The sequence below is a fragment of the Daucus carota genome, chromosome 5 (assembly GCF_001625215.2).
Source record: "Daucus carota subsp. sativus chromosome 5, DH1 v3.0, whole genome shotgun sequence".
Classification (NCBI taxonomy): Eukaryota; Viridiplantae; Streptophyta; class Magnoliopsida; order Apiales; family Apiaceae; genus Daucus; species Daucus carota.
In genome coordinates, this window is record NC_030385.2 from 7,973,131 (window position 1) to 7,993,563 (window position 20,433).

Consider the following 20,433-nt stretch of genomic DNA (forward strand, 5'->3'; position numbering starts at 1 on the left):
CCGAGAAGTGGTGGAAAGAACCGAAAAATTCTCAACTAGGGGTGGTGGCCGTCAAGCACCTCCGGTGTAAGAATAAGAATCCATATATCAAGAAAATCATAAGAGAGTATGTGAGTGAGAGAATATGTCAATGAGCAAGAGTGTCTGTGTGAGAAAGAGTGATACTATCACCTTTATAAGGAATGCCCATCTTGACTCGTCCTCTTTCTGCTATGTTACAGTGTTTGTGTGGTAAAATTTACACATTGCAACCGTTAAGAAGTATCACGGAGCCGAGTACAAGACTCTGCGGAGGCGGGTTTGACCATGCGGAGGCGGGGTGCTATCATTGTCGCCACTCCTTTAACTTATTTAGTGAGTTGGAGGAGTATAAGATTATGAGGGAGTGCTTGGATGTTCTTACCTTCTAGTCATGTTTGAATTTTGGTGCTTTGGATCCGAATTTTGAGTACAAGATTCATAAACAATTTAAACTAAATACCATCAAAAGAGTATTGATCGTTCAATTTTTTCTTTTTTGTGTAAATTTTATAATAATAGATAGTTAAAACAATTAAGAGTCACCTAGAAAAGAGGAAAAAGATGCAAAAAACCTGCTGGAGGTGGCCATGAAGTGCGCTCTTTACATGTATCAATAATCATATTAAGGGGCCGTTTGGGTGAGCTTAAAATAAGTGCTTATTGCTTAAAATAAAAAAGTGAAGTAGAAGTTAGAAGCAAGTTAATACTTATAAGTGATAAAAGTGTTTGGGAAATAAGTAGAAACCGTGAGACAAAAGCTAGTAATCGTAGCTTTTTTTAAGTACTTCTTGACTTCTTACACAAACGGAACAAATAAGTGCTTCTAACTTATAATTCAGAAGCCGGGCTTATAAGCTCCTGCCAAACACCCACTAAGACAAATTCTTACAAATTTCTAAAACTTCATTCTATTATGTCTTCATACTGAATATAATAAAAAGGGTCCTGTTCCCTGACAATTGATTGTCAGGGAACATTTACACAACACACTGTGTCTCAGCCGTTGGATCGACGATCCAGTCAACGGCTGGGACAAAAGGAAAACTTTTTAGGTATCCACTATAAATAACCCAGACATATGTATTAACTGCCAAAACCTTAGGTCTCTCCTTATCCATAAAAATAAAACTATACTCTACTTTTTAAATTTATGGATTTAGATGATTATTCTGATTAAACTAATTTTGTTTTACAGCAGATACCTAAAAAGTTTTCCTTTTGTCAACGGCTGAGACACAGTGTGTTGTGTAAATGTTCCGAAACAATCAATTGTCAGGAACATGACCCTAATAAAAAACACAAATTATGACCGAAACCGTGACAGATTAATATAAAAGAGGGAGATACACTAAAAAACCAATGGATATTCTAACATTTTCACTCCCAAACCTATAATCTAGTTTAATAAAAAGCGGCAGGAAGTAGATCGTGGATGACTGGATTAATGTATTTAATATGTTGCGTTAATACTCCTTCTGTCCCTCTCATTTCTTTACAGTTACTATTTTGGGATGTCCCTCTCATTTCTTTACATTACTATAAATAGTAAGTTTTTCCAATCATTACACCCACTATCTTCATCTACTATCTCATATTTAACAATAAAAATTACTATTACACCCACTACTTTCCTCCACTATCTCAAATCTACTATTAAATATTGGTAGGTCCCACCACTTTACCAACTTTTCATCTAACTTTACTCATTTTTCATACATTGTCTTGGTCTCCGTGTCCCCCTCCAATGTAAACAATTGAGGTGGACGGAGAGAGTATATCATAGTGGCTAATCTAATCATACTAACAAGATCATCATCACTGATAAAAATTGGTTTATAGTTAAAGCTCCAAGTTCGTACATAATAAAGTGGTGATATTAATCAATTAATCTGCGCTTTCTTTTTGTTACAAGCGTCTTGGTGCAAGCAAGATCTTTGATGAAATCTACCTGATGTCAAACACTGATTTTAATATTCAACTGGAACCTATCATTTCAGCGCTAGCGTAAGTCCTACAGAGATTAAAAACGACTCCAGATTACTAAATGTTTTTTCCAGGATCGTGTGAATTACTTGACGGTTGCTCCATCATTTCTAGTTTCCGTTTTGTAATTATTTTGGAGCTTCATTACAACTCTAAAAGTCCAACGACTGCTCGCACGCAAATTAGTATTTTATATAGTAAAAAAAATAAAATTAGATCTCTCAATTTCATTCAAATACCAGTATCATGTTTCTATTAGTTATTCATTTTTTTATTTGACGTTTTAGTTTTTGATGCATATAATTAGATGGATTGGTAGGATAATATTTTTTTTTTATTTTTTGTTGATCCTTTTTGTAGATTAAAATTTTGATTATATATTTGTTCAGAAAATAATTAAAAATAAAATTTTTAATTATCCGGTCATAACATTTAAAAGTATGTGTCAAAAATTAAAACGACAAATAAAAAAAGAATAGAGTACAATTTATAAGTCCTTTTGATTAGATTGAAGATTTTGATTGGAGGGGTTGTCGTGCATGCAGGGACCGTATTATTAATAAGATTTCAGTTGATAAAAATCTGTAATAAAACTAAAAAGTGGTTGTTAGTGTTTGCTGATGAAAATTCATTTCATCAAATACATCTAATATAAGATGTATGTATAATTTCATCAATTATAAAATTTCAAACTCAATTAAAATTATTTAAGAATAATTTTTTCATGTACGCTGGACCCTCTAACAGTACAATTTTAACCATATGATCGTCCTAAATTAATAGTTACAGTACATATTTAGCTTTGGTCAGATACGGAATCAAATCAAATTATGTTCATCTTCAATATTCTTACAGATCTATAGTTTTGGCTGAGCTTATAACTTATAACTTAAGCTGAGAGCTTTAAAATGTCTGTTTGGATAATTTTGATTTATTAATGATTTATGAGTTATTAAAAATATAATAATAGAAATAAAATTGATTTATGAGTAATTTATGATTTTGGAGTAATTTTTATTAGAAAAAATTCAAAGAAATCTAGTCACAAAAAAAAACTCAAACTAACTTTTAATTTTAAGTTAGTTTCTAACATATTTCTGACTTTAAGCCGACTTATGATATATTATACAAACACATATTTTTCAGTTTAAAGTTAAAAATAACTTAAAACCCAAGCTTTATGTCCAGTCAAACAGGCTCATAATGTAATTTGTAAGAAATTAAATTTTCTTCACACTGGTCATAATAATACTAGGAGTGATCATATGGACAACTTTACATGGTTAATCATAAACACCATTGTTCTTGTTGGTTAATGCTTTCAGGTTGTTTTAACAAGATAGATAAATATTGCAGGGCATTACATGGACAAATCGGGCCCATTTAGGGTACGTAAAATCTATGTAGGTCCACCTCCTAGCCTATGTTTCTCAAGGGGCCCACAAGTTAAGTCTTGCATGTTCATCTTCAGTAATTCAATATACATACAGTTGTAAGTTGTAACGAACGTACACTTTGAAAATAGACATGCTCGATTTTCTTTATGTGTGGTTTTTGAATTCGGATTATAGAAATGCACAGAGAATTATTATTTGTTACATTTGAACATGTGAACTAAAATCAATTAAAGATACGAACTTTTATTTGAGTAGGGCCGCACCCAATGGAATTCATTGTACATGCGAATGAGTTAGAAGAAAGCGACTTGGAATTGATTAGAATAATATAGATGAAATGAATCAGAAAGACGACGGGTACGTGCGTGTCGATATCGATTCAAAAATGAACAAATCCGTCGACCTTACAAGGATTACATCGAATGTCAAATCCATGATTATTCATAAACATTTTCATCGCAAGTTTTAAGTGTACATATGTAGGGCCGTAGGCATAGCTTTCCGCTCTTTATAATCTTTTACAATTGTGTTATTTCGATATTAGCTAGCCAATAACATTCTACTATTTTTTTCGGAATCACGAGTGTTTTGAAGTATCATGTTCCATTTTCTCCTACTCACAATTTATTTTCAATTTTATCATAACAATTTTGTACGAGCTATTAACCAAAAAATCCAACTAACTTGTCATTTTTTTGCCAAAATTTTTTTAAACTTCTTTTAACTAATAACCCCAATAAACTTTACTAAATCTTTGAAAAAAAATAACTATAGTTACTTACAGCTGACGTGAACTAACCATGATCATATTATATCTTATGTGGCAAATTAATTACAACTAGCTTCTTAACCCGTGCAAAGCACGGGCTGTTTTAAATTATTTTTTTGATATAGGTTCATCTCTTTTAAATAATAATTTTTTTGATATAACCGCTCTCCTATTCTTCTCTCACAATCTTCAAGATTTCGTTCATCTTTTCTTCGACTTTGTGCGGCACATGTAATCACATGTTTTGGAAATTTGTGGAGTTTAGTCATATTCACTATGCCATATACATTGCACACTTTTTTCTTGGTGAATGAGTCACTTGTTTTGAATCTTGCAAATTGATGTTGTTTTATGAGGGAGTTTCGAATGTTTAAGCAATTCCTAATTGATTTGCTCTCCCGCTCGAGGGCGCTTTCACGGCATTGTCATTTGAGAATTGTTGTGGTGTGTCTGCTATCAAATGGTTACGGTGTAGCGGTTGTCAAAGCGACGCAATCGCCAAGGTTGTCTGAGGAAGTTTAAATGAAGTCATTCCGGTGGAATGCAGCACGATCAAAGTAGTGAGAGTCCATGGAGTTGTTCTTGGTATATTAGTGAAAATGGGTTTAGAGAGGTCTTCATCGGTGTTAATGTGCAAATCATTGTAAGATTTCAAGATTCTGGATTCCAATTTGGTTGGCACCCGACCTCTTCTCCCAAGCTTTCAACTTTGCAATCCGTGTAAGTAATGGTTCTTGATTTCTCCGTTTGTTTTGTTCAATGGACTTCACCACTTAAACCGAGAAATATTTAAGTAAGTCCCATGTGAAGAAAATCATGGGCTAAGGTATTATAGTTATATTGTATCACACACAATTTTATTTATTATGCACTAAGCTGGGGGTCTCACGGAAACAGCCTCTCTACTTTAAGGGTAGAGCCATGGTCTGCGTATATTTTACCCTCTTCACACCCTGCTCTAAGCGGGATATACTGAGCACGTTTGGTTTGGTTTGGTTCTTTTAAATTTAGATTATTTATATTATAAAAATAATTTATATTGTATATTTATTTATATTTTAAGTCATATTATACTGATATCCATATGTACACATATCCTCACTATGATATTTATTAATATATAAATACAAAAAATATACACTGTTTAAAATTTTATTATATAATTAAATTACCACCCACCTAAAATTATTGAAAATTTGATAAAAGAAATGAGATTTTTGCTGAATCAGAGCCCTTGTCATATAGTTATATATTATATTTATACTTATTCTTATATATACATACATATATATATATATATAATATTTTTTTTAATCATAATAATTAAATATTCTAAAAATCGGTTGGTTGACTGATTAATCGATAATCAGAAGGATTTTTAATCCGATTTAATAAAATTCGGTTAAATCGATGATTATTTGGTCAAAACTTGTTCAATTGGATGAAAATCAGGTTGAATATTAAATTTTACAAAATTTGTGGGGTAAATTTAAAAATGTAAAAATGATTATATATATATATATTATTATATATATAATATTAAATTATTTTCAAATAATGATCATGTTAATATTTATACTGAGTAAGGGTAGATTAGTCTCTTTGAATTAAATTACTCATTATTGTTCTGTTAGATATATAATAGAATTTGACAAAATTCGGTTAAAATCGATGGCTAATTGGACAAAAATTGGATTAATTGGTTGAAAATCAGGCCGAATATTAGAATTTACAAAATTATATATTTATTATTATTAAAACATAAATATAAATATATAATACATATATATATATTGGAGTTTTAAATATGAAGTAATTATTATTAAAACATAAATACAAATATATAATACATACTCCCTCCCTCCCACCAGGACTGTTTGCACGCATTTTGAGACTCTTATAAAGTATAGTTCAATAATGTTTTTTTTAATTTTTTTTTGAATAAAAGTTTAAACGTCAGACCTTTTTTCAGGATTTTTTTTAAAAATAAATATATGATGTAAGTATACTTTATAAAAGCCTTAAAATGCGTGCCAAAAAGTGACGTAAAGAACCTGTTGGGACGGAGGGAGTATATATATTGGAGTTTTAAATATGAAGTAATTTAATGTATATTAATGGTTAGACATTAATGTCTAATAAATACATTAGTGTTAAAAGTCAATAATGACCTTTATATAAAAAAATATGTATTTTGAGCAAGGGGTAGTATTGTCACTTTGAATAAAATTACTCAAGGTTGTTGTATTATATATATAATAGATTAATCAAAAAATAGTAAGAATAACTAAAAATATATGAGCACCACTAAAATCAGCTTTAAGATGGGTTGATCAGGATCAGTGCTACCTTTCCCCTTCTTGCTACAGCTAGCATTGCTATGGTAATTCACTATGATGCAGTTCCTTAATACACATAGTAACTTCACTATTATGCCCTACTCCAATGAACGCTTCAAATTTGACTGGATAAATGAATTTAGGAATAACAAAGTTTAAGAAAAATTATGATATTGCTGGCTTGCATTGTAAGTTCAACATGTCAGATTTTTATGTCTATTGATTTTCAATCTTTAAAATTTAATTTCAGAACGTTCTCACTAAAAGATATGATTAAATACAAAGGTCTACTCTGATTCTCAGTGAATACTATCTCCCGTATGTGTGCATAATTCTTTCAAAATCACATAAATGCCTTGCAGATTACTCGTGACTATAATCTCGAACATCAAAGTCACCGAGAAGTTCTAATCATTTCCGGGATTTAGCAATTATATAAAATCAAATTTGTTTGTATAAGCGTAATTTTGATAAAGATAATAAAACCTCAGATATTCAATGAGTTTATGAACTTAGAATATCATAAATTAATAAAGGATAACTTATTATCATTAATGAATAGGCACGACATGGCACGCACGTGTATAAAAAGATATAAATCAGGGAAACATACTTGACAAGTCAGATCGGCAGATTTAACCATGGTTTATTTTGTATTTTTTTAATATATTTTAATAAAGTTTATCGGGGTTGTTAATAAAAACAGAAGTTTAAAGATTTTTTGGCAAAAAAATGACAAGTTGATTGGCAAAAAAACTTTCCTCCTATTTTTTTTTAACTTTAAAATAATTTTTACTCATTTTATCTCATTCCATTCACACACGTACCAAATACTAACTAATTGGACTGAATAATTTACTTAACCTCAAATCATAAAAAAAGATTAGCAATCACTTTCATTTGATGGGTCTTGCAGGATACAAATCATTCCATTTATTAGAGCACTAAACATAAGATCTCTTTGGTTAAAATTTCAAGTTTCCAACCAATCTAAACGCAAAGATTTATTCTTCATCATAGAATTTGAGATCAAAAGGTAATTATACGTATAATTAATGTCACCGCCTGTATCTAAAGTTTTCGGCAAGATCTAACACACTGATCAGCTAGTGACGATATATACAAGTGAGCCGATTAATATTTAATTTTTTTAAAAAGAGAAAAGACATGACATTCATATCAAGACTCAAAAAAAAAAAAAAAACATGAACAGATAACTAAAGTGATAAAAAAACTTGCAAGATATTTTTATTTATTCTGTGTTGACTCTCTTTCACACCGCAAGGATTATTACCTCTTTCATCCCATTTTATATGAGTTTTAGTATGTTTACGTTTTTAAATATAAATATTTGCTTTCAATTTCAGTCACAGATAATGAAATAGTCAATGTTAAAAAATTATAATATACTAATTTTGAACCGTGCTTCGAAATCAAAATTTCTTACTTATAATTTAATGTTAACGTCATTATATCTTTTTATACGAGTATGATAATGTATTTAAATATAATTAAATATTATTTATCGATTGATTTTGTTTTGTTTAGATATTTAACTTTTATAATACTTATTTAGAGATTTATAGATTTTACAAATGAGATGTTTGACTGGTACATTTTTAAGAAGAATGTTGGATTTCCATGATTATTCGGAAATGAAAGTTCAATTTTAATTTCAATCACATATAAGGTCATTTGTAATTGGATCTTGTCTAAATTAGACATGTAACATATTTGATAAAATTTGTTGAATTTGCAAAACATTGTATTCCATTAGTATCGCCTGCATGATTATAATTTAAAAATAATATGTTATTAATATTTAGATTATTATAAATAAAATATATCAGTTTAATTTGTACCTAAATGATGTATAATCTTTATACAGATTTTTAGACTTACGCCGGGTAATGGAAGAGAAGCAGACGTGTAGAGGTTCGACGAATATAGTCATTTATAAGATGTTGGCTAAAATTATAGATAAGAGATGTGTATGGTTGGAGTGTAAGTTTTTGAAAAGATTGACTGCTCTATATTTTTTTTTTATTTTTGATATGCCAACTCAGTTTTTAACCCGGAGTTCTTCATGGTTGGAGATACTTCAATGAAATAGTTAATTTTACAAAATTATAATCTTTCATATGCGAATTATACCTTGCCAATTCAAGTTATATGAAAATTTACCTGTTACGTTGAATCATTTATTTTAGATATTATTAGTTTTTTAAAAATATATATTATATTGAAAAGATAACAAAAATAAATATATTATACAAATTTCAAATTAAATTATTAATAAGCATAAATAATATATGAATAATTTATAAATAACGGGTTCATGCCTCACGCGGGTTTATACGCTCATATGTAAACATCAAATTATCCCTATATTTGTTTATTATAGTTTTACAGCTCAACATAAATGTATAACTGGTTGTAATAATCAATTAATCATTAATAAATGTCATAAATGAAAATTTTGTTATTTTAGAAATAAAAACCTTATTTATGAGACAGCAACAAGTGCTAGTGATAGATAACTGATTAATTGGTTCAGCTGGTTAAAGAGGGGACTTGCATCCTCTTGGTTCAACTCTCGAAGGGAGCAAAATTTTTCTGGACTAGAGCAACGACAGCTGCGGGTTCCTACGTAAAAAAAAAAACTAAAAAAAAACTTGTTATCCTCTGTTAATATAGGTCGACCTGGGAATTATTATGAAGCGGGTAATATACCCAAAACGAAACGAGGCAGTGATATCGCCATATAATGGGGATTCGGATTCAACTAGTAGTGCTGTTTTAAATTTGGGTTAAATGGCAATAAGGTCACTCAACTCGATAGTAATTTTCACTTGGGTCATCCAACTCGAAAAGCTCTCAATTGGGTCACAACTCAAATAATAATATTCAAACTAATCATCAAACTCGATTAAATTTTCACAATCGTTAACTTGCATTGACAATAGACGGAAGTCCGTCAATTGTCCCACATCAGCGGCCACGTATACCGCCACATAATCAGCCACATCAGTACTCAACCCAAATTAAAAAACCCGACCCATAACCCACCCTTTTTATAACCCACCCTTTTTATACATAAATCAGTTCAACCCAAATCCCTAATTAACCCCACACCCAAATCACCCAAATCAATCGCTGAATCAATCGCTCGTTCGTTGTAAGGTGTTGAAAAAATGGTTCGAACGCGATCAGGTGTTGAAGTTCGTATAACCCAGAAACAAAATGATGAAGACGAGATTGTGATCGAAGATGATAACGCTGGTGAAGATGACGGAGTCGATGCAAGTGATGGTGAAGATGAAAATCCTAACAATGGTGAAGAAACACTGTAAGGCTGTTTCTTTTGTGATCATTTGTTAAAACGCCCTTTACATTTTGTAATTAGGGTTCTTAATTTCTTTACATTTAACAAGAAAAATCTGTACAATGTTGAATTATACTATGGTGGGCATTTTGTTCATGTTCCTTACGAATCGTATACAAGTAGTGTGAAGAGAGTCTACAAGCATGTTGATCTGGAGAAGCTTAGTATCGATGAGTTGAAGAGTTGTTTTAAAGGTCCTGTTGGTGAGTTTGATTCTCTCTTTTTTAGAAGTCCAGAACTCAAGATTTATTTGCTTAATGCTGAATCAAAGCCAGTGCTAATAGAGTTGAGTGCACTGTGGTCTGTGCAGGAAGGAAGGACACAAGAGAGATAAGTGCCCTGATAAACACCTGTATCCAGAGCATTCAAAGGGTAAAAAGGGGGGTGCACAAGAGAAGCAACCTGCTCCTGATCCTATGGAAGAAGAAAGTGCAGAGGTGCACTTACAAGAACAAGAAATTCTAACTGGTGAGGATGACCTAATGAATGAGACCATGGCAGAGATGGAAACTTCAGTTGCACAGGAAGCTGGGCCTAGCAAAGGGATGAAATTTGTAAGACATTTTTTTTTCCGATTTTATATCATTACTTTTCATGCATATATATGTAGTAACTTATGTATTGTATTGTATTGTGTTTAACAGATGCCAACTCCAAGTCTAATCCAACTCACAAGCACTGGATGCACACCACCAGCGTCAACACCTCCAACACCAGCATCATAACCAGCCAAGAAAAAGGCACCAAGGAAGTCTGTCAAGTCTTTTGCACCTCCAAGACCAAAAAAGCAGTGATGCTACTTTAAGTTTTAGAATAAGATTATGCAAATGAGAATCTTTTGAGACATTTTGTCATAGACAATGTGACATGTTCACAGCTTTCCACTCTTTTGAGAATCTTTTGACTATTAGTATTGATCTTTGTAATGAGAATCATTTGAATATTATTGTTAATGCTCAATCTCTGTTTCTATTATTTGGCAATGTTTGGTTTTGTTTGTTACTAGAAACACAAATCACACAAAAATCACACAGCATTCAATATAGAAAATTCTTCAGATTTATAAACTTTCATTACATAACGTTGATACTCAACTGAAATATCACATTCAAACATTGATTACACTACTTGAAGAACCTAAAAACAACCCAGGCGTGATGATCATAAGCAATACCAACTTCTTCATTTTGCTGCCATATGTTTTTATATGGATCGAAGCTGTCAATTCATCATTTTTCTTACGCAGCGACATACATTCTTCGTTCAAGACCACCATCTTTTTTTCGACAAAACGCAACTCCGCCATAGCTTTTTCCAGCTGATCTTCTTTGACTCTCAATTTTGTCTTCAAATGTTGAACCACCTCTCGTGCTCTTTCTGTGTACGGGGGATCAGCCCATACAAAAAAGTTACATTTTTTGCTTGCATCCTAAACGGAATGGTAGAGATTAGCTTAATACAGTCAAATACTAAACTAAAAAAATACACACAAATTATACCTTGTATTGACTGCAACCAAAAAACCTCCTTCCCGGGTCCATTGTCCCTTCTCTCCAAGCTTCTTGACATGGAGCCAAAAGATCACACTTACATTTGATACCATTGTAGCAATATTCCAATTCAGAATTGAAGTGTTTATGGGTTATGAAGGAGTTATTAATTGTTCCAAACGGATTTCTAACTGATGAACTACTACTCTTAGAATCCGACATGGAAGATGGAAGGGGGAGGGGAAGAACCCTAACTCAGAAATGAAAATGGGGGAAAGCGAGATGAGAGATTGAATGGACTGATTAACAAGTGGGTCGGGTTTTAATATGCTCAGCTGATGCTTGCCACGTCAAACTGCCACCTCAGGTTTCCATCCATTTTCAAACGGCGTTAACGCCAGGTGACCTTTTTGAAATATTTTAAGTGAAAAGTGAGTTGACTGATAGCTTTTTGAGTTGGATGACCCAAGTGAAAATTACTATCAAGTTGAGTGACCTAATTGCCATTTAACCCTTTTAAATTTTGTATATACTTGTATATTTTTTAACAAATTATTTGTTCATCTGCCCAGCCAATCAAGTCAAAATAATGAGTCTACATGTTGGTTTAAGAAAAAACCAAAATACGTGTGCTTATCAACTTGAAATTTCGAGAATATATGAAAATAGAAATTAAAAATTTATTTTATATGGGCAACTAGGCGAACGTACGTGAGGTACCCTTCTATTATTTTATTTAATAAATATACACATCACGTGGAGTTCAATCAGAGTTATATCGTTCGAAGTTGATGTTTGTATATTTGTTTTTAAGTTTACGCAATATACAGTAATACAATAATTAATTAATGGGTCGCGATCACGGAAGAACAAGTTCTTATAATAGAACCAGAGAACCAATAAAGTTCTGCTACGAAATTTTAAATTTTAAATAGATTTTTAGAATCTAAATCTGAATACATGTTTTTTCCATGTTTTTTCATCGTTGGTTGTGTACAAAAATAAATTTGAAATATAATATATGGATATTAATATTTTTTGCATGCGAAGTTCTGCTGCGACAGAACCCTCAAAAATAAGGTAAAAGTTCCATAAGTTCTGTATCTAATAGGGTTTTTTTTGAACATTACCCTTAATCAAGACGTCTATTTTGTCCATGCGTTAGAGCTCTCGCTCTTGGTAATGTTTTGCATCAAATGATGGAACCACAAGCAGGTCAAATTTATGCATCGCCTCAACATACGTAGGAGTGATTCGAATAATTTCGAAAGGGAGCATTCATCGTAATTTGTATTTTAGCTTAGATTAGGAGAAATATATACCTGGGTGTTTTGCTAAATTTATAATTTATATACAGATAATTTATAATCATAAATAGAAATTAAGAAAAAGTATCTTGGATGATATCACCCATTCCGTAATATCATCACCCATTTCATCAAGATTGTGGACATGCTTGAGACATACGTAATATGTTGTGTTTGGTTGGGGGAATGGAATGGAATGGAATGAGTAAAAATACTTGGAATTAATAGAGATAGGAAGAAAGTTTGAAAAAATTTTGAGGGAGTGCAAAATTGCTATGATGAGATGGAGAAGAAATTGAGAATAGGAAAGAAGGGAGCATTCCATCTCAAATTGAAGGTGCGATATCTAGCCTATGATGTAAGGAATGAAAGGGAGGAAAGAATGAAATTTCTTAAAAATTGTCCATGAGATAGTTAATTTTTCATTTCATTCCTTCCGGAATCATTTACCCCAACCAAACACAACATAGGGTGTAAAATGATCCATGTGATTTCACTAATATTAGAATTATATATATTCTCCAACATGTATATTTTTTTAAGAAAAGAAGAACATAGAGCAATATGACAGTAGTAAGGATGGAGAGCGCAAATCCTTTTCCCATGTTCATATCCGTTTGTATCTTTATCAATAAAAGACTCAAATCTCTTATTCATTTGTGTTGATAAATACCACATCTTTTTTCTCGGCAACACAAACAGATTATACATTCGGTCCAGGGGTTTTCTTAAATATTATGATAAATCTTTATATCTAGGATTAAAAGATTTTAATGGTAGAAGGGCTATCACGAATTTCAGATGCGCCACTGTTCTAACACTTCTTTTTTCATAAAAAATAAGCTTTTAAGATTATAATTACTTAGTTAAACACCAATTAAATTTAATATATGAAATCTAACATCCATACTCATCCAAATTATTAGTATAAAATATTATAGAAACTTAAAATGGATAACAGAATCCATAATAGAATCTTATGTGTGTGTAATTATTCTCCTCTCAATTTGATCTCTATCTCTATATTATTTCTAAGTTTGCATATATACATATATAATACACATAAATGTAATTACAAAACTTAGTCGCTGCCGAGAAATTCTCGTCGTCGCTCTGATTCAAATCAAAGATGTTGTGAAATATTCTGAAGAACGTATAAATTATGAATATTAGGTTTATAAGTTGATCGCAAAGTTGCATATTAGGTTGTGATAAGTTGCATATATTGTTGCATTTAATGCTACTGTAATAAATATAATAATAATAATAATAATAATAATAATAATAATAATAATAATAATAATAATATAATAAAAATCAACTACACCTACAACTGAAATTAAGTCACTAATGTCACTATATATATTAACCTCAGTCAAACAAGAAATGATTTTTAAAGTTAAGAGGGATGTATTGGATTGGGATTTTAAAGCATTTTTTTCATTCATTAAATCTAAGGGTATTCGATTGGGATTGTTTGAAATTCATTAAAATCTTGAGGTATTCAATTGGGATTTTAAATTATGCTACAAAATATGGTGGTATTCAATTAGGATTTTAAATTATACTTTAAAATCCGATAGTATTCAATTGGGATTGTTTAAAATCCATTAAAATATGATGGTATTCTAATGTTGATGGATTTTTTTGGATTTCATAAAATGATGGATTTTGTGGCATTCTTCAGTGTATTTTAAGTTTTTTGAAATCCCACCAAAATCAATGGGATTTTGAAGTATTGTGCTTAAATCCTATCAACTATGCGACATTTTATCAAGAATCCGCACAAAATAAAAATCACATACAATCCATTAAAACCCATAGACTATAAATAATCTATTAAAATCACAATCGAATACATCCTCGTAAATATATAAAACTAGTAGTTCTGTTCTCCGTACTATAAAATAAGAATTTTTTCTTTGCTGATGAAAAAACAATGAATATAATCATATAAAGTAACTAATTCAAACGATTATGTGTGAAGGGTTTCAACAAGTTCTTCTATTATGTCTATCTTGGTTGCAATTCTCGTATTTAACATTTTTTTTTGATTTGCCCACTCTTATTCGTCTTTGTGAAGGATATAATGTTATTTAAATATTTTCAGGTATTTCCAAAGTGTCTTTGGGAGGAACATGAAAAATGTTTCTTAATAAGCATTGACGATTGCTCCCTTTTGCAATATGGTGAACATTAATTATATGGATCATGATTTACATTTTGTAAAACAACAATTGCATGAGCACAGAGAAATTGATCCATTTGAAACCTATTGCATGTGATGTGCAGGTTTTCAGACCTATATTAATTATACATTTTCTATCACCATTGTAAACTTAGAACAAAACATTACTCGTTGGATGCACATGTCTATGTATGAATGTGTGTGTAGGCGCTCGTGGGTGTATGTGTGCGCGTCACTCCTTGCCATTAATTAACATTTAAAAAAATAATAAAATTTAAAATAATACTATCATATTAATTGAGTGTAGTTATTTATCTTTTAACATCTCTTCGAACTTAAGGTGTGTCTGAGAATAATCTCCGTGACAAAGTCAGATGGGGCCTAGACTTAATAGAGTCCGGACCAAGTTTTGGTTCTTGGACAATGAGGAGGTTGTCCATAGGTCTGTCCGAAATCTTGATGAGACTCTAAATAGCTCGGCATGAATTGAGTTTGTTGGATGTGAGTATGAGTGTGGATCCCAAGTGAGTGATATCAAGATAAGGGATGTTATACTCATATAGATGATGTCATATAGAAATTATTTGCCTTTTATATATTTTAATTTACATTTTACTAATTTGCACATAAGGATGTCAAATTCCAGATTAATAATATAAATTATGTGGGGTAGGGACAAGATCTTAAGAAACAGAGATGTTTTTGTCTAGCAAAATCTATAGATTATTCTTCCGGGGGACCTCTAGAGATCTCCTGGCATCACCCTTTTTCCTATATATGCACTCAACCATTTTATCCCTGAGCCCCCGCCTTCTCCACCTGTCTGTATCACCCTCCTCTGTTGCTCTATATAAGCACACACATATCTCATCACTTGCTCATACTTTTCGCAAACACAAAGAATATCTAGACTGATCATACTAGCACAGACACCAGCAGCCGTGATCATATTAAAATTCCACAGACTGCATTAACCGGTAACATACAAAGCCTCTCTGGATCAATATTATAGCATGAGGGAGAGCGGGAGGAAACAGGGCGTGGCATCGCCCTGCGCCGCGTGTAAGCTTCTTCGGAGAAGGTGTGCTCAGGATTGTGTGTTTGCTCCCTATTTTCCTGCTGATGAGCCACACAAATTTGCCAGTGTTCACAAGGTGTTTGGTGCTAGCAATGTCAACAAGATGTTACAGGTTAGCTTCTTTCTTTCTTTTCCTGTGGAATACCTTTACATTTTCTGATCACACCTTTTTTGCTTTCGTGCTATAAACATTATGATTGTAGAACACTCCCATCAAATTTGCGTAAGCATTAATGCATATTATTGAGTATGAGATCATTTGAGGAAAATTAAACATCTGTGTACATAATTTTTCTTCAACTTGAAGATATGAAATTGACAAGAATGGAATTATAATTTCCAAAAAGATATCAAGAAAGCAACACTTAAGCCCTTGTTTAGGCGACCGAAGCAGCTCCCTACTTATGCTTTTCCTGATCCGTTTGTGTAAAAAAGTAAGAAATACTTTAAAGAGGAGAAAAATGCTAGTTTTTTTGTAACTTTTACTTCTTTTCCAAACACTTTAATAACATAAAATTAATAATTTACTTCTCACTTTTACTCCACTTCTTTTACTTTTAAGTGAGAAGTCATTTCTTTGAAGTTAACACAGATGACCCCTAAATTGCAATTTTGCCGAGTTCACCATGTATCATTGCAGCTTCGTCAGCTTCTTTTGGTGCTATCACGACTCACGAGTATCTTGTAATTAAATAAGTAATGCCGACTGTTTTTTCAAGTATTTTCTCGGCCTTTTTCAGAAAGTTAAAATTACTACTACCATATAATATATAACAGTAGGACCTTGAATACTATATAACTATATACTTCTTTTTCATAATGAAAACATGGGGGCTAATCTCACATCCAGTTAGCATCCAAAATTTGACACAAAATTCTTAATTTGATATGACATATTACAAGAATAGGAGCTCGTTTGGCTGAGTTTATATTACTAAAATAAGAAGCTACGTTTTAAAATATATACAACTCATTTAGCAAAAGTTAAAACAAAAGGAAGCTATTAGTTAGAATTGGACGTGTAAAACAGTATTAATGCTTCTAAGCTGGGACCCCGGATGTTCTAATTGTCGGTTATGCTACCTTTTTTCAACTTTGGCATCCTAATAAACCCTTATGGTCAAACGATTAATGTTTTCAAGTGAATGTAGAAGAGCTGGGTCCGGGTCCATGAGAAACAGTTACTATAGCACAAAACTAGTAAGATATAGCGCGTGTTTGGAAATTAGAAATAATTTCTGCTTCTGGTTTTTGTTTTTGTTGACCCATTTATGTAAAGAAGTAGAAGCACTTTTAGGAAACTGAGAATGCTAGCTTCTCTCTCACAGCTTCTGCTTTTTTTCTAAATACTTTATTAACTTATTTACTTCTCACTTCTACTTCACTTTTTTACTTTAAATCAGAAGTCATTTTTTTAAGCTTGACCAAACGACCTCATACTCTTGATTTTTATATGAATGGAGGGTCATATTTGCGTCATATATAACTTATTACAGAACAAATCACCTGTACCTTTTGCTTTATAAAAAGAAAGATAGACAAGACAAAGATGGAATCTACTGTGAGAAAGTGTCTGATGTTACAAATACATATCAAAGTGTTGTAATCATGACACAACTAGAAATATATACCACTACTGGGGAACTTATACAGTAAAGGGTCCTCGCATGCACGATACTACTTGAAACGAAGAAGTTCTGATCTCATCTTTATGTGATTATTTGGGTGCGTGGGTCCGTTTTTGTTTCTTCACTTTGTCTTGGCATTTTCTTTATCACTGTCAATCTTCCATCACTTAACAATATCACTGTTTGTTTTAACTAATCAGGGGCCCCCATTTGGTGCAGACTGTTAATTAGTCAACCAACCCAAGGGAAGTTAAATAAATTTCAAGACACCAAACTTACATAGTCCCGATCCCAGCCATTTGTTTACGTATGATCTCATAAGTTAAGAAATAGTATAAAGTAGCGGAAAAAAAAAAACAAAAGTGGGTGAAATGATAGAACACATTGATTTTTAATGTATAAAAGAGAGATGACGAAGTAAAAGTGGGAAGAAAAGCGAGGAAGTTCTAGGAGCCATTGACAATTCCTGATAAATTTTGAAATGTAAAAAATTGAATGGGACATCTCAAAAATAAACCGTAAAGAAATGATTAGGACAGATTTAATAACATTTTGGTCATGACATTAGCTGAATGTACTTCATTCTTTACTGTACATGGATAACTTAACTCGTTTACACAATATTTTCTCTCTATACGGATTACTTGACTCGTTTACACAAAGTGATAATGAAAAGTAAACGAATGACTCCTGACTTGCGGATCAGAAATACTTAAATAAATTAGAGGTTTCAAATGAAATACGATATTTGTTATTAATTTTAAAATTGAAATGCAGGATTTGCCAGAACACCAGCGGGGAGATGCAGTGAGCTCGATGGTTTATGAAGCGAATGCTCGTGTGAGGGATCCAGTTTACGGATGTGTGGGTGCGATATCTTCACTACAACAACAGATTGATTCTCTACAAGCTCAGTTAGCCCAGGCACAGGCTGAGGTAGTGCACATGCAAATGCGACAGTACTCATCATCCGTCGCCAATCCTAACAACGACAACTCACCTGAAAATGTGTCGCCCACGTCGAAACACATGATGATGCAGTCGTCTCAGACATCCACCAGGTCACTTTTTTCAATGGACATGGTGGTTGATCATACTAATATGGGGGAGTCCTTGTGGTCTTGCTAGCCTATACCTAAATTATTAATCGGTTACCACCACCACGCGCGATTTTATACTTTTATTGCTTTCGTATGATCATGGTGTCGTTTGTTTACTGTCGTTTCATGTCGTCCTCCTTTTCTCTTTTGTTCCTTTCTTGTGAACTTTATTTGATTGGCTTAAGTAGATACTATATCTATTTATATTAATAGCACATCTCTCTGCCTCAGGGATGATGGTGATAATCATTAACAGATTGTATACGCCTAATTAAACATATAGTAATATATTTTATGAGTTAATCCGTATTATGAGCGGTTGACTAAACTTGTAATGCTTGATGTGGTGTTTTACTTACCATGATGGAGATGGTCTATGGTGAAGAATATTGCTTCAATGCTTCATATATTTCTTTATCTATAGTCTTTTCAGTTTCCATAAGCTTTGAGTTTGCATCTGAGCTGCAGATATTCTGTTCTGCACTTGATTTTTTGTTATGAGTTGAGTCCTGTAATTTTAAATATGCATCCCTTTCGTTTTAATCATATTAAATTATGAACTGCAATTTCTGAATCGCAAACCAGCATCTGCATAGGCCTTGGTGATAAAATACCAAAATATCAGGTGATTATCATTTTTCGACCACCTGTGAATGACTGGTTGTCTGCATCAAAAATAAACAAGATCAGTAGCGGAGCCAATCCCCAAACCTAGTGCAGGCCAATGTTTTTTCACCTACACAAAAATGCGGGCTTAATTAAAAACAAAGATACACATTAATTGTAATATCATTTTGTATAATAGGGATCACAACTTAGTTTTTGCCAGAGAGATGCAGAAGAGAAGGATAAATGAGAGTAGAAAGTGAAATACATTTCATATTTTCCCGGTAGTCTAATGTGGCACAGCCACTGAACAAGATTTGTGCCTACTGATCAGAGACCTTGAGAAACAGAATGAATAAGGAAACATTTCATATGATTAGACTAGGACAGTGCTAGGATATCTTCAAACCACCCTATCATGCACATCAGCCACATTTGATAAGTAATAAATAAGGGGACACAGAGTCTCTTGCAGAAGTCCAAACACTAGATAATCCGAATGGAGGGGAGATCCATTAAATTTATGTTCTATCTAATAAAAATGTTGAGCGGGTGTCACCCAAGTCCCACATCATGAAGGTAAAGAAGATTTTTTTTTTGTTGCTAATTAGGTAAAGAAGATTTGTCTTCAATATGAGCAGCCAAATAACTTCATTAGTACAAGGTCTTTTGAGAGGATTCCAAAAAAAAATCCGTGTGGGTTTGGCTACAGCCATAGGAGTGGTATGATATCAGAGTCGTTAGGCGGGCTTGGCCACGGGGATCTTGATGGATTTGGATTTAGATTTAGTTTTAAGACCCGGATATATTGATCCAAATTTGACTCATTGCCATCCCGTTCATCTCAAGAGTCAGGGATCTAAGAAGGCCGGGAATGAAAGCAGGGCTGAGGTGTTAAGATTTCTTGAACCCAGTAAATCAATATGCCATTAGCCCAACACTGTGAACCCATATATCGCTTGTAGGCTTTCTGACTCTTTATCTTTTGTTTTTCTTCCTTAAGTTGTACCTCAAGTCTTTCAATAAGATTTGGAAGAGACAAGCTGAAGATATGAAACCTTGAAGGAGGACAGCTATAAAATCTTAATTGTTTGTATTGCATGAGTAAGTTTTGGTTCGTCCCGGATTTTTGAGTTGAATCA

General features: G+C 32.3%; 1 protein-coding gene across 1 annotated transcript; it reads left to right on the forward strand.

Moving 5' to 3' along the window:
* Nucleotides 1-15,631: 15,631 nt before the first annotated feature.
* LOC108220760 (LOB domain-containing protein 4) lies at nt 15,632-19,020 on the forward strand. Its single transcript, XM_017394616.2, has 2 exons — nt 15,632-16,069; nt 18,363-19,020. The coding sequence occupies exons 1-2, from the start codon at nt 15,893-15,895 to the stop codon at nt 18,711-18,713; spliced, it is 528 nt and encodes a 175-aa protein (XP_017250105.1). The 5' UTR covers nt 15,632-15,892; the 3' UTR covers nt 18,714-19,020.
* Nucleotides 19,021-20,433: the final 1,413 nt, after the last annotated feature.

Excerpts from the sequence above, each read along its gene's own strand:
- LOC108220760 (XM_017394616.2), top strand. The coding sequence starts at position 15,893 with ATGAGGGAGAGCGGGAGGAAACAGGGCGTGGCATCGCCCTGCGCCGCG. Across the intron at positions 16,070-18,362 it reads ATGTCAACAAGATGTTACAG|GATTTGCCAGAACACCAGCG; the intron begins GTTAGCTTCTTT and ends ATTGAAATGCAG.